The sequence below is a fragment of the Balaenoptera musculus genome, chromosome 2 (genome assembly GCF_009873245.2).
Source record: "Balaenoptera musculus isolate JJ_BM4_2016_0621 chromosome 2, mBalMus1.pri.v3, whole genome shotgun sequence".
Classification (NCBI taxonomy): Eukaryota; Metazoa; Chordata; class Mammalia; order Artiodactyla; family Balaenopteridae; genus Balaenoptera; species Balaenoptera musculus.
This window is the reverse complement of record NC_045786.1, coordinates 163,299,240-163,313,630: the sequence shown is the minus strand read 5'-3', so window position 1 is coordinate 163,313,630 and position 14,391 is coordinate 163,299,240. Positions and strand designations below refer to the sequence as shown.

Sequence of the window (14,391 nt, the reverse complement as noted above, 5' to 3'; positions counted from 1 at the left end):
CCTTTTGCCTAGAAAGGGGGAAAGTCTTCTCAGGGGTCCCATGATTCAATATGAAAACTTCCACTTATTAACTATGTTTTCAGATTAGTCGCCCCCACCCCCCATACTCTCAGACTCATCTCTCTCTTATTCCAGGCACTACTGTGGTGACCAGTGCTGCTTGGGCATTCATCACATTCCCACAGATGCAACTTAACAAGCCTCACCATAGCCCTGTATCATATGCTTCTCACCTCCCTCCCAGGGCCTCTCTGATGCTATAATGTGGGGATGCCATGATGACCTGCTCTATGCCCATGCAGGCAAAACCCAGAAGTGTAGGGGAATTAACACTCCATGGGGTAAAGTTTTGACTGAGCGACACTGGAGCTAATGAATAAATGCTTTCCATCTCTCCCCTCAGACTAATGGCCCTGTAGGATCAAGCAATCATCCACACACAGCAGGGGCCATGTTGGCTAACACCTCCCCATATTGACTTCTCCTCCTTTTCTGCCTTGTACCCCTCTTCATTGCTTTTCTCCATGAGATCACACTTCCCAACAAAATACTCATTCCCAAGTCTTTGTCTCAGACTCTGCTTCCTGAGATACCTTAGCTAAGACACCTCAGCTTCAACTGTGCTTCAACTCTCCCCTTTCCCACACTGATCTTGCAAGCCCAGGCTCTCAGTTTTAATCAGTCCTGCATAGAACCTGAGAAAGTAACACTGACTCTTAACTGCCATTCAGAGAAAACACAGTGTTCTTGTTTAGTCATTGATCAAAGGAAAGTCCTATTCTCATTCTTTATCATATTTAACTCCCTTCATTTTTTTCCTTTGATCCAACTTCAAATAGAAATATAATAATAATACCAGTATAAGTAAAAGTTAAGTTTAACTAAACAGAAATTTTGAGACCACCTAAGGGGGGAAAAAGATACCACAGAATTTCAGTATAGTATAAAATATCTATACAGTCCCTATAAGGTTGGTTTAATCAGATCTGATCCATATTTCCCAAATCAAATCTCAGAACGAGAGTCAGATGTTTGAGATATAGACTGTGCTCAAAAATCCATTTCATACAGTCATTGTATCTACTTAAGTAAAGAGTTCTTCCATAAGAGATAAGGAGCATATCAGAAGAAAGTTTTTTAAAAATGCAAAACTATTTCAATCCCATCTATTCTATCCTTGGAAAATATACTACTACCCCCATCTCTTTGAGCTTAGAATCAATTACCCAAGCAAATACATGTCCTAGTTACTATTGCTATGTAGCAAATTACCTCAAAACTTAGTTGTGCTTCCAGAGAGAAAAAAATACAAAGCATTAGGAATCAAAATGGCTCCAGACTTTGCAACAGTTGCACCAGAAACAAGAAGACAATGGTGAAACACTCAAAATTCTGAAAGAAAATTACCTCCAACTTGGAATTCGATACTGAACTAAACCTTCAAGTAATATTGAGTCAGACGTGCAAAAGTTTCAAAAAAGATTCCCTTCCCATGAACTTTTTTCAAGAAGCTACCAAAGAATGTGGTCTACCAAAACCAGAGGGTAAAACAAGAAAGAGAGGGCACGGATACAGGAGGACTAGAGCTAGACCATGGTCTACTTACGAGCGGAAAATGACTGTGCTCATGTCAGGCATCAGTGCCTCGCCCCTGCTCAGCCCCACCAGATGCCCCCCAAATGGAAATCTTTCATTTCCCGGACTCGTTCACAGCCTTGCTCCCTGAATTCCCCGAAAGGGCCCTTCTGAATTTTCAGGAAACCTGAATCCATTTAATGCCTGCAGACTATGATGACCTTAGTCTGCTCGGGCTGCTGTAACAAAATGCTATAGACTGGGTGGCTTCAACAACAGACATTTATTACTCACAGTTTAGGAGGCTGAGAAGTCCAAGATCAAGGTGCCAACAGATCCCTGTCTGGTGAGAGCCTACTTCCTGGTTTGCATATGTCTGGTTGTGTCCTCACATGACAGAGAACAGAGAGAGAAAGCAAGCTCTCTCTTGTCTCTTCTTATAATGGCACTAATCCCACCATGAAAGCCTCACTTTAACTACCTAATTACCTCCCAAAGGCCCCATCTCCAAATACTGTCACACTGTGGAGGTCAGGGCTTCAACATATGAATTTGGGGGGAACACATTTAGTCCATAGCAACGACTGAGTCTAACAGTGGCACTTTTGTCCTCTTTCTTTGCACAGCTAAATTTGTGCTTCTTACTCAGTTTTCAAATCTAAACAGCATATTGCTCAGAAATCCATACATTGGAGGTAAAGCTAAAAAGAAAAGCAAAGGAACAAGTGATCCTCCTGAGGGAAGATGGAGGGGGAAGGTGACACAGAGTACTTCTGAGATCATTTTAGATGGTGGTACAGTTTTTCATTTTATTATTACTCAATAAACTGTATATTATGTTTATATACTTTTCTGTATGTGTGATTATCTCATAATTTAAATAATATAGAATTTAGGCTCATCTGATAAAGCTCTTATCTCCTGTACCTCGGATGTCATGAAATTTAGGGATAGAAAGAACAAAACGTGGCAAAATGCAGTCCAAATCTGGAACCTGGCTCTTAGCCACGTTACTGAGCTCTGGTAGTACAAATAAACCGGAACAGAAAGAGCTGACCACGCTGCATCTAGATAAAGGAGCAAATGATTGCTTTATATTCCTTTAATTTAAATTGATTTCATATTTTGTAAATGACACAAATACCTATCAAATTTTCTCCTGCAATCCCTTTCCTATCTTCTTATTGTCATATGACCTAGAAACCTTGATCATCCATAACTCACCTCCACCTCAGTATTCAGTTAGTGTCTAACTCCTATTGATTGTACATCTAAAATAGCCCTTGTAACTACCCTTCTCTTTCCATTACTCTGCCCTGGTGCTGGTGTAAACCCTCCTGAGAAACTCTGATTGTTATTATATAATCTGCAAGCAGGCCTCTCAGACTCCAGTTTTTACCTTCTTCAGTCTATCTTCAACAGTGCCACCAGAATTCAGCTTCTAAACTGTAGACTTTTTTTATTGTGGTAAAATATATGTATCAAAATTTTACTATTTTAATCATTTTTAAGCATACAGTTCAGTAGCATTAAGTACATTAATTGTTGTGCAACCATCACCACCATCCATCTCCAGAAATTCTTCATCATTACAAACTGAAACTCTGTACCCAATAAACAATAACTCCCCATTACCACCTTCCCCAGCCCCTAGTAACCACTACTCTACTTTCCATCTCTATAAATTTGACTATTCTGGGTACCTCATACAAGTGGAATCATACAATATTTGTCCTTTTGTGTTTGGTTTCTTTCACCTAGTATGATGTCCTCAAGGTTCATCTATGTTGTAGCACGTGACAAAATTTCTTTCCTTTTTAAGGCTGAATAATATTCCATTGTATGTGTACACCACATTTTGTTTATCCATTTATCTGTCAATAGACTTTTGGGTTGTTTCTACCTTTCGGCTATAGTGAATAATGCTGCAACAAACAAGGATGTATAAATAGTTGTTCAAGTCCCTGCTTTCAATTCTCTTGGGTATATACCTAAAGTAGAATTGCTGGATCATATGGTAAATTCTTTGTTTAATTTTTTGAAGGACATGCCATTCTGTTTTCCATAGCAGCTGCACCATTTCATAGTTCCACCAGCAATGCACAAAAGAGTTCCAATTTCTTCACATCCTGGCCAACAACAGCCCTCCTAATGTGTGTGAAGTGGTATCTGATTGTGGTTTTGATTCCAGTTCCCTAATGATTAGTGATGTTAAGCATCTTTTCATGTGCTTATTGGCCATTTACATATCTTCCTTGGAGAAATATCTGTTCAAACCCTTGCCCATATTTTTTTTTTTTTAAGAAATTCACGTTCTTTTATTTATTTATTTATGACTGTGTTGAGTCTTCGTTTCTGTGCGAGGGCTTTCTCTAGTTGCGGCAAGTGGGGACCACTCTTCATCGCGGTGCGCGGGCCTCTCACCATCGCGGCCTCTCTTGTTGCGGAGCACAGGCTCCAGACGCGCAGGCTCAGTAATTGTGGCTCACGGGCCCAGTTGCTCCGTGGCATGTGGGAATCTTCCCAGACCAGGGCTCGAACCCGTGTCCCCTGCACTGGCAGGCAGATTCTCAACCACTGCGCCACCAGGGAAGCCCCCTTGCCCATATTTTTAATAGCGTGTTTTTTGTTGTTGTTGTTGCTGAGTTGTAGGAGTTCTTTACATATTGTGGATATTAATCCCTTATCAGATATGATTTGCAAATACTTTGTTTCATTCTATGGGTTGCCTTTTCACTCTCTTGATAGTATCCTTTGCATAAAAGTTTTAAATTTTTATTCAGTCTGATGTATCTATTTTTTCTTTTGTTGCCTATGCTTTTGATGTCCAAGAAATCATTGTCAAATCCAATGTCATGTCCTAAGTTCTTTTCTAGGAGTTTCATAGTTTTAGCTCTTATGTTTAGTCTTCGATCTATTTTGAGGTAATTTTTGCATATGGTGTAAGGTAAGGGTCCAACTTCATTCTTTTTACATGTGGATATCTTTTTACATGTCCAACTTCATTCTTCTTCATTTGTTGAAAAGACTGTCTCCCACCCTGCCATCCCCCCACCCCCCCATTGAATGGTCTTGGCATCCTTGTTGAAAATCACTTGATCATACGTGCAAGAGCTTATTTCTGGGCTCTCTATTCTATTCCGTTGGTCTGGATGTCTGTCTTATGCCAGTACTACACTGTTTTGATTACTGTAGATTTGTAGTTAGTTTTGAAATAAGGAAGTGTGAGTCCTCCTGTTTTATTCTTTCTTAAGACTATTTTGGCTATTCAGGGTCCCTTCAGCTTCCATATGAATTTTAGGATGGATATTTCAATTTCTACAACAACAAAAAAGGCATTAGAATTTTGATAGGGATTGCACTGGACCTGTAGATTGCTTTGGGTAGTATTGTCATCTTAACAATATTAAGTCTTCCAGTCAATGAACATGAGATATCTTTCCATTTATTTATGTATTTTAAAATTTCTTTCAGTAATATTTTGTAGTTTTCAGTGTACAAGTCTTTCTCCTCCTTGGCTAAGTTTATTCCTATTTTATTCTTTTCGATGCTACTGTAAATGTAGTTGTTTTTTCAAAGTGTAGGTTTTTATCCTGTCACTTTTCTGCCCCAGAAACTTTTCATGTCTCTCCATTCATCTTCAGAATTACATCCAAACAAATATCCAGATGACATTTCAGGCTTTCACAATCTTGGCCCAAACTCCCTTTTCTGCCTAATTTCCTACTTTCCCTCAGTTTGGGCTCCCCAGTCATGCTGATCTGCTTACAGTTTCCTGAATTTCCATATATGTTCATATCTCCTTGCTATAAATATTTTTTCTCTTAATCCTGCAGCCTCAGATGCTATTTTTCCCATTCTTTTGACATCAAACTCTTCAAGTCTCATCCCAATGCTGCCTCTTCCACAAAACTCTTCTCTGACCCCTGCAATCATCAATTTTACCACAACTTCTGTGTTCATTCAGCATGACCTTTGCCTTAGTTTAACACTTATTTCCTTGTAGCTAATCTGTGCTCAATTACTAGGTGACCTTCCTAATTAGACAGTTTAGCATTCAGTTCAACAAATATCTACTGAACATTAACCAAATTCCAGGCAATGTACTTGACATTGAGTATAAGAATGAGAGAAAGGCCTGCCTTCAAGGAGCTTCACAAGCTAGTAGAAGAATCAGGCATGTTAATAAACCAATAGTGCACAGGTGATAGTTTAAGTATTGAAAAGACACAGATTGTTATAAAAGAGAGGATGGCTAAGGCTGTCTGGGATGGGAGCTGTCAGGGGAGGTCTAACAGAGTAGGTGATACCTATACAGAATTTAAAAGGAAACAAGATGGAAAGAACATTCTAGACAGAGGCACAAGGCTTAAGACACAAAGCAAAAACTAATATTTAGGGAACTAGAAGCAGTCAACATCCCTGGAGTGGTGTTAAAATTCAAGGGGCAAGTAACAGATCATGAAGGGAGATGCTGACTGTTTCAGCCTTTGAACTTTTAGGCAAAATAGTAATCTGCTGAAGAGTTTCCAGCATATCCCATAGCAGCGGTCCCCAACCTTTTTGGCATCAAGGACTGGTTTTGTGGAAGATAGGTTTTCCACGGGCGGGGGTGGGGGAGGGGGGGATGGTTCAGGCGGTCATGCCAGCGATGGGGAGCGGCAGATGAAGTTTCACTCACTCACCCACCACTCACCTCCTGCTGTGCAGCCCGGTTCTAGCACCGGTCTGCGGCCCAGGGGTTGGGGAGCCCTGTTATATATCACTGTATATAGGGATACGTATATCAAACATATGTAATTCTGGTAGCAGGGCATTGCCTGGGTTGGAGTGAAGGGGGAAGCTTTGAAATTAAAAAGTACCCAGGACTTCCCTGGTGGCCCGGTAGTTAAGAATCCGCCTGCCAATGCAGGGGACATGAGTTCCAGCCCTGGTCTGGGAAGATCCCACATGCCGCGGAGCAACTAAGCCCGTGCGCCACAACTACTGAGCCTGCGCTCTAGAGCCCGTGTGCCGCAACTACTGAAGCCCGCGCACCTAGAGCTCTTGCTCCACAACAAGAGAAGCCACCACAATGAGAAGCCCGCGCACCACAATGAAGAGTAGCCCCCACTTGCTGCAACTAGATGAAGCCTGCGTGCAGCAACGAAGACCCAACACAGCCAATAAATAAATAAATATAAAATTAAAAAAAATAAAAGTAAAAAGTACCCAAATATTTAAGCTACCCACCTGTTCATTTTAATATACATCACTAGTAAAATAATGACTTCTATTTATCCTGCTTATATTATTATTCACTGGGGCACACACGTAAATGACTATTTCTAGGACTAGACTGATACATTTATTGACAATTGAACATGAATAAAGCTCTTGGTTGGTTAATAAAAATTAAGCAACATCACAGATTTTCGCTCCTTTTATTACAGATCTATGTTAATGACGTACCAATTGGGTTTCCAGCAGGAAAGCTTATCTTGCTACAACAGCTGTACTTCTGGGAGGGCTTGTCTTTATCAAATTTTTGATGGAAAGGAATAATAAACACATATGGAATTCATATTAAAAGCTTTTCAAGAGAGAGGACAAACTACCTTCCTCTTTCTTTCAATATTTTTTGGTGAGGGGAGGGGAGGTGGATAGAATCCTGAACAATGAAAAGAACAGGGAACAAATCATAGTAATCCCAATTGTGATTTCCGTTCCCTAGAAGTATCTTAAATGATTCCCAAGCATGCTAATTGAATGACAGACTTAGGGAATTTTGTTTTCAATTTAACTTGTTCTTTGTAAATAAATTTAACACTTGTTTTGCTTGTTGTTAACCCATGAAGAGTTGCTATTCAGCATTTTGTAAGGTAGTTTTTATATTTAAAGAAATGAATTGTGGGTGGTAGTGAGTTCTCAGCTGGTCAAAGTCTGTTGTTGCTGCAGGGTTTATCTAAAATTACCTTCATTTTCTGATTTGTTCATGATTACATTATGTTGAGGGTAGGATAAGAGAAACTAACTTTTTTTTTCATAAGTATTATATAGCAAATTAAATATTTATCTAACTTATGAAAATAGTTTAGAACAAAAATGGATGACTGATGGAACATTTTTCTGCTGAGTGTTTTTTCTGATTATTTTCAGCTGTTTATATTACATGGTGCTATGTAATAAAATGCTCATGAATGTCATGAAAATGCTTATGTATGCTCATATGAGCATCGGCATTTATGGGGAGAATTTTTTAAAAATTTATTGAAGTATAGTTGGTTTATATATTGTATTAATTTCTACTGTACAGCAAAGTGATTCAGTTATATATTATTTTTTGTATTCCTTTCCATTATGGTTTAGTACAGGATATTGAATATAGTTCCCTTGTGTTATACAGTAGGACCTTGTTCTTTATCCATTCTATACATAATAGTTTGCATCTGCTAATCCCAGACTCCCAGTCCATCCCTCCCCCACCCCCCCCCCCCTTGGCGAACACAAGTCTGTTCTCTATATCTGAGTTGGTTTCTGTTTCATAGGTAAGTTCATTTGTGTCATATTTTAGATTACACATATAAATATCATATGGTATTTGTCTTTCTCTTTCTGACTTACTTCATTTAGTATGATAATCTCTAGGTCCATCCAAGTTGCTGCAAATGACATTATTTCATTCTTTTTTATGGCTGAGTAGTATTCCACTATATATATATATATATATATATATATATACCACATCTTTTTTATTGCCTTTATGGGGAGAATTTAATAATTTCTATTATTCTTACCATCATTGCTCCACAGTTATGGAATTTGAAATCTAGAAGTATCCTTAAAGATCTTCTCATCGGAATTAGAAAACTGAGGCCCAAGGAGGTTAAGTGTCTTATCCTAGGCCACCAGTTTATTGGCTGAACCACAATTAGGGTTCAACAGTTCCAGCATTGGTGCTGTGCCCTTCCCCCCATACAGACACCATTATCTTCATGGCCTAACATGGGGGTTATCTATAGGGATGGAGCATTCTGGAGTTGGGCAGTGCATAATCCAGCATCCTTGTCCCTGTTCTCTCCAGGGTTTTTAGTTTAAAGGAGGTAACACTATAAAACTAATGACTGTGACATGGATAAAGGTAAGTAACATAGAGTAGGTATAAATATTGTGCAATGAATAGACTCCACTGCATATTTTATAAGTTTATGTTATGTATGTAGGTGAAGGTACAGGGTTCAGGGGAAAAGCTTTATATTTAGAGCACAGGAGGAGTCAGTATCTTATTTAATCCTTACAACAACCTTAGAAGCTATTATTATTCCTATTTTACAGGTGAAGAAAAGGAGGTAGAGAGGTTTAGAAACTTGCAAATATCACATTGCTACTAAGAGGCAGGACCTGGACTCACAATCCGACACCCACATCCTTGACCACTATGGTAATGTATCTCAACCTTTTGTGATTTGCAACCTCCCATTAGGAATTTTCTTAAATTGTATCACTATTTGCGCATGGCATATGATTAAGTGATTATAAATTAAGGTATTTATTTATTACTGTGATGGTTAGTTTTGCGTCAATTTGGCTAGGCTATAGTACCCAGTTATTCAGTCAAACACTAATCTAGGTGTTGCTGTCAGGGTATTTTGTAGAGTGATTAACATCTACAATTAGTTGACTTTAAGTAAAAGAGATTATCCTCAGTAATCTGGGTGAGCCTCATCCAAATCAGTGGAAAGGCCTTAACACCAAAACTGAGGTTCCCCTGAGGAAGAAATTCTGTGGATTGCAGTGTCAGCTCCTGCTCAAGAGTTTCCAGCCTGCTGCTGACCTGCCCTACGTACCTCCAGACTTGCCTAGCCAGATCCCACTACCGTATAAACAAATTCCTCGAAATCTCTTTCTCTCTGTAGATGTATCCTACTGGTTGTTTCTCTGGTAGAACTCTAATACAACTCAACTGTTGTTTAAGATTATATTAAAAAGTTCATTTAAACATAATTATTAATATTAGTTGTATATATAATTTAAAATCTTTTTGCCATTTAATAAACCCTGCTGTTTAATTTACCTTAAAAAGATATAAAATAAAGTATGTTTTTTTTCCCCACAAATTACTTCATGTTTGGTTTGGGGATCGAATAAGTAATAACATGTGAATACATTTAAAGATGTCTGTGTCAAAAGTAGACATAATTGCTGTCATGCCCATATGCTTGAAATTATTGCATCTTACTTTTTAGAAAAAAAAATTGCTCTGTTTTTATAATTTTCCAGTTTTTTTTGTAAATGGTGAAAGTCTCAGGCTGTTCTTGGCAAGCACTTCTTTGTATTTGACGTGGTAGGGGAGGAAGGTTCCAACTTCTGACTTTAAAACTGATATTCCCACATCCTGTGAAACCCCTTTGCCCTGGTCATTCGGTCAAGGCCTCTGTCTGAATAGATGGGTATAATTCAAAATGCTGTACATTGCAGGTTTGGTGAGATTTCTGATAATACTAAGCACCTGAACCTGCCAAAATGGTAGCCAGTAGCCACATGTGGGTAATGATGCCAAAAACTCAGCCTCTGTGCACTGGTGCCGAATCAAATCTCAGAGACAGAGTTTTGGGTGAAGTAGAAAAGGATAGCTTTGTTGTTTTGCCAGGCAAAAGGGGACACAGTAGGCTCCTGCCCTCGAAAACTGTGTGTCCCAACCCGGGAGGATTTGGTGAGGAGTTTTATAGCAATGGTTCAAAGGTGGGGTTGCTGATAAGATTAGGGTGTGTGCAGGAACTGCACTCCTTTCATCTGGTCTCAGGTAATCTCTGGATGAGCTTTTCTGGTTCCTTGAATCTGGCCTCAGGTGGTCTTCTCTGGAATGAAGAATCCTGACATCTTCCATTTGTTAGGGGTTTTAGTTCTATAAAGAGCTTAAAGATATTGTTATGTGCATCCCTTGAGGAACCAGGATCCTGCCCCAAGGCTGCACTATTGTTTCTTGGCTGTTCTTCCCTTGTCTCTGCATCCCCTCCCTTCCCTGATTAGCAACTGTTTGAATCTGCCCTTTGGGACTCAGGGAAGATCACAGAAGCTGGGGTCTGTTCCCTACAAACAAGGAACGGGGGACACAGAAAGGCTTCTGTGCCCAGGAGTCCCATAGGGTCCTGCTCGGTTTTAGTACCAAGGCCTGGAAATGTGGCTAGTGGGACTGAGGAACTGAATTTTAAACCTTACTTAATTTTAATTAAAGTTTTAAAATATTCGATTTATTTTTGGAAAAAAGGTAAGTATATTTCAAGTAACTTTAGTATGTGAATCTACTATTTCAACTGTAAATTTAGTGAAACCTAAATACACATCAGGTATTTCCAATGAAAATTCAGCATCCAAATAGAAATTTACACTAAAGGTAAAATACGCATCACATTTTGAACTTAGTATGAAAAAAAAGTAATTCAAAATATCTCATTCATTTTATATTGAAGATACTGCATTAGACTGTCGACTGAAGTAAAGAGGCAAAATGTAAAAGTTGTGAGTTAAGTTCTGTTCTGGGACCTTACTGAGGGCTACAGCCCAGGAGGCAGCCTCTCGGATAGCTCTGAGGGACCGCTCCATAGAGGTCAGGGAGGAGCCAGGTATACGAACTTTTTTGCTGTGAAAGACATTTGTAGTCAAGCATGAAAAGGTTACTGCTCATCACAGAGAACAGACATCTCAATGATTTTAGTGCTTTTCTACGTTTGGGAAGATGTTAGAATCTCGGGGTCACTGAAATTTTTCCTTAGCTATGTTTCTTATTTTTCCAGGGGCCAGTGTATCCAAAGCACAGAATGCTTCCTGTTTTTCTCCTTCCTGAATTCCCCTCAGGGTGCACTGTCCGTGAGCCACTGCAGTGGCTAATGGCTGGAATCTTGTAGAAGTGGAACGGCAGGCAACATTTTTTTCTTAACACAACAAAATACATTATAAAAACAAATTTCAGCAGTTTCTTCAAACATTTTAAAGAAGCGGCTACCATAAATGTAAAATTACATGCGCGCCCCACATTTTATTGCCAGTGGCCAGCAATGACCTAGACGGCGTGGCAAAGAGTAAAAGCCCCCCAAATGGTGGCTATCATTTGTGTGACAGGAATGGGAACGATATTCCTTTGTGAAGATTAACAGTGCTTAACAGTGAACGTTGAGAATTACTCATCCTGATTATACAGTACCCCGTTTGTTTTCGTAAGCCCCTCAAGTTCTTTTTGCAACATGAAGAGCTAGAAAATAACAATTCTGGAGGAAAAGAGGTAGCAGCTATTGTAAGGAGAGGTTTCAGACCCGTCACTTCAGGCTTGGTCCTACGCCCAGAAATATAAAACTGTGCCAAGTTTCTAGACTCCCATCTCAGTGCGTGCCCTATGGCAGCTCCCAGGACCTACGGCTGACCTCGCTGCGCAAACCTGCGCTCTTTCCCGAAAACTTCTCAATTTCTTCCCAAAGGAGAAAGGCCCGAGTCTGCGAGGCTCCGGCGCCACCGACCTCCGCGCTCTGGGTGCCCAGTCCAGCCCCAAAGACGGCTCGAACAGCACAGTCGCGGAGGCGGGCGCGCCGCGCAAAAACCCCAGGCCGAAGCCGCCCGACGCCTGCAGGGAGCGGCGGCTGAACAGCGAGCCACCCGAGTAGGCGGCGGGCGGACCCAGAGCCGGAGACGCCAAGCGCCCGGCGGGCAGAGAGCAGCTCAGGGCTCAGCAGCCGGAGGCGGGCTCCACGCCCCTTTCGAATGCCGAGGGGGGGCTGATGACGAACACAGGGAGCGACGGACGTACACACGCCCCGCGCTCGCACGACAGTACGTGCAGGGAGCGCGAGGGAGCCTCGGTCCGTCACCGGCGCGACCAGCGTTCCGCCTCCTCCACTCTCTGCGCTCCCGCCACCTCGGCAACCCGACGCCCGCCTACCGCCTCCGTCCGAGGCCTCCGCCGCTGCGAGGCTCGCGGCTTCCCTCCTGTCTCTTTAAATGGTGGGGCCAACGGGCCGCCCCTGCAGCTGCTGCCGGGGTGGCCCCGCGCGCCGCTATTGAGGGGCGAATCAAGATGGCGGCGGCTTTGGCTCTGTGAGGAAGACGGAAGAGGCGGCGGCAGCGGCGGAGGGAAAAGGACTCCCGGTAGCCAAGAGCGCTCGTGCGCCAGGGGGCTCTCGGAGTCTCCCGCGTAGTGGTGGCAGCTGCAGCAGGACCAGGCGCCGGTCGGCTTGGGACATTTGAAGCTGGGGAGCGGAGCGCAGTCCCCGGCTGCGGTGGCAGGGCCAGGTGTAAGGAAGGAAAACATGGCGGCGGCGGCGGCCTGAGGAGGCGGCGGCGGCGGCGCGGGAAGCAGATTCACGGAGATCATGGCGGAGGCGGGAGCAGGGCAGTGAACGGCGCCGCGAGTTCCTAGCGCGTTGGGGCGGGAGGCTGCGAAGCGCTGCGCGGCCCCCTCGGGGCGGCCGGGCTTGCCGGGCCTGGACAATAGCGCCGAGGAGCCGGAGGCGAGGAAAGGCGGGGGCCAGAGCTCGGGCCCGGCGGCGGGCCATGCGGGCGGCAGCGCGGCCCCGGGGCGGCCAGCGGCGGCAGTGAGGCCGGGGAGCCCTCCGCTCGTGGGCGTCGTCTCGCCTCGGCTCCCGCCTTCCCCGGACCCCTTTCCCGGGCGACTCCGGCGGGGCCTTTGCCCCGGCCCCCGGGCGGCACGATGACCGACACCCGGCGGCGGGTGAAGGTTTACACGCTCAACGAGGACCGGCAGTGGGACGACCGGGGCACCGGGCATGTGTCGTCCGGCTACGTGGAGCGGCTGAAGGGCATGTCCCTGCTTGTCAGGGCCGAGAGTGACGGTGAGTGAACCCCTCGCGGCGGGACCCTCGCCTCGCCCGCGCCCCTGGGCCACCTGCCCGGTCCTGTGGGGCTAGCGGCCCTGAGAAGACGGAGGGGACGGAGGCGACGGCCGCCGCCTCGGGGGAGACGGGCCCCCGGCACCCCTGTCCTCCCGGAGCTGCCGGGAGAGCGCTCCAAGTGTTTCTTTCTCTGAGCGCCCCGTCGCACTTGTGCGGGCCCGGGCGGAGCCAGGCGCGTCTGAGCGGTGCCGCCGGGACGTGTGCAGAGGTCGGGGGCGTGGGAGCGGGAGCCCGGACCGTGCCGTTCCTTTGCACTAGAGTGACCTTGAGAAAGCTACTGATCTAACCGATCTCCTGCCTTAGTTCACGCGTCTGTAAAGCAGGCATGAAACTTTTCTCGGAGCTGAGAAAGTTCTTGGCTGTTTCACTTTTTGGAGCATAAACATTTTGTTGTGCTTTTCTTCTTCTTTTTCTTCTTCTTTTTTTTTAAAAACGTATCATTGCTGCATCTTTCCGACCCTGTTGCAGGTTCGCAACCCTGGTTCTGGATCTGGCAACTCTGCGCTCGGCAGAGGAAGTGCTTCTTTGCCGTGGGAAGAGAGATTTGTGTTCCCGCAGCGTTAGTTGTCTTTTTCATTAGAAATGCAGAACTTTGTGTGTAGTTTCACTGGGTAAACGGCCTGCAAGCTTGGAATCATTTTATCCGAGCATTTTATCCGATTGCTTAAATGTATATTCATAATTTGGTTCAGCTAACAGGTGGGGAGAAGTTGACAGAAACCTTTAAAACCTTTCGAATCTGCCCTAGTGATGCATATGCTTCACATATTTTGAAATAGCCCTTCAGGATTCAAAGACCAAGTTGCTTGAAGATAATAAGTGTTTCACATTTTTAAAGACTTAACTCAGTTTAGGGATTGCCACTTCCTCCGGTGGCGTACCATGAATTTCCCTTAAAGAAAATGTTCACATCAGGTAAAACTTTTTTCAAAATAGT

The 14,391-nt window shown here is 43.5% G+C and overlaps 1 protein-coding gene across 6 annotated transcripts in view; it reads left to right on the top strand.

The window, feature by feature from the left end:
* The first annotated feature begins 12,408 nt into the window (after positions 1-12,408).
* PPP4R3A (protein phosphatase 4 regulatory subunit 3A) overlaps positions 12,409-14,391 on the top strand; it is a 40,259-nt gene continuing 38,276 nt past the window's right edge. For 5 of the 6 annotated variants that reach the window (XM_036843686.1, XM_036843684.1, XM_036843681.1 and 2 more), the window contains exon 1: positions 12,409-13,394. In XM_036843686.1, the coding sequence (XP_036699581.1) occupies positions 13,253-13,394 (142 nt within the window). In that variant the 5' untranslated portion in view covers positions 12,409-13,252. The remainder of the gene's footprint in view (positions 13,395-14,391) is intronic. The other variant, XM_036843685.1, reaches the window with a different exon arrangement.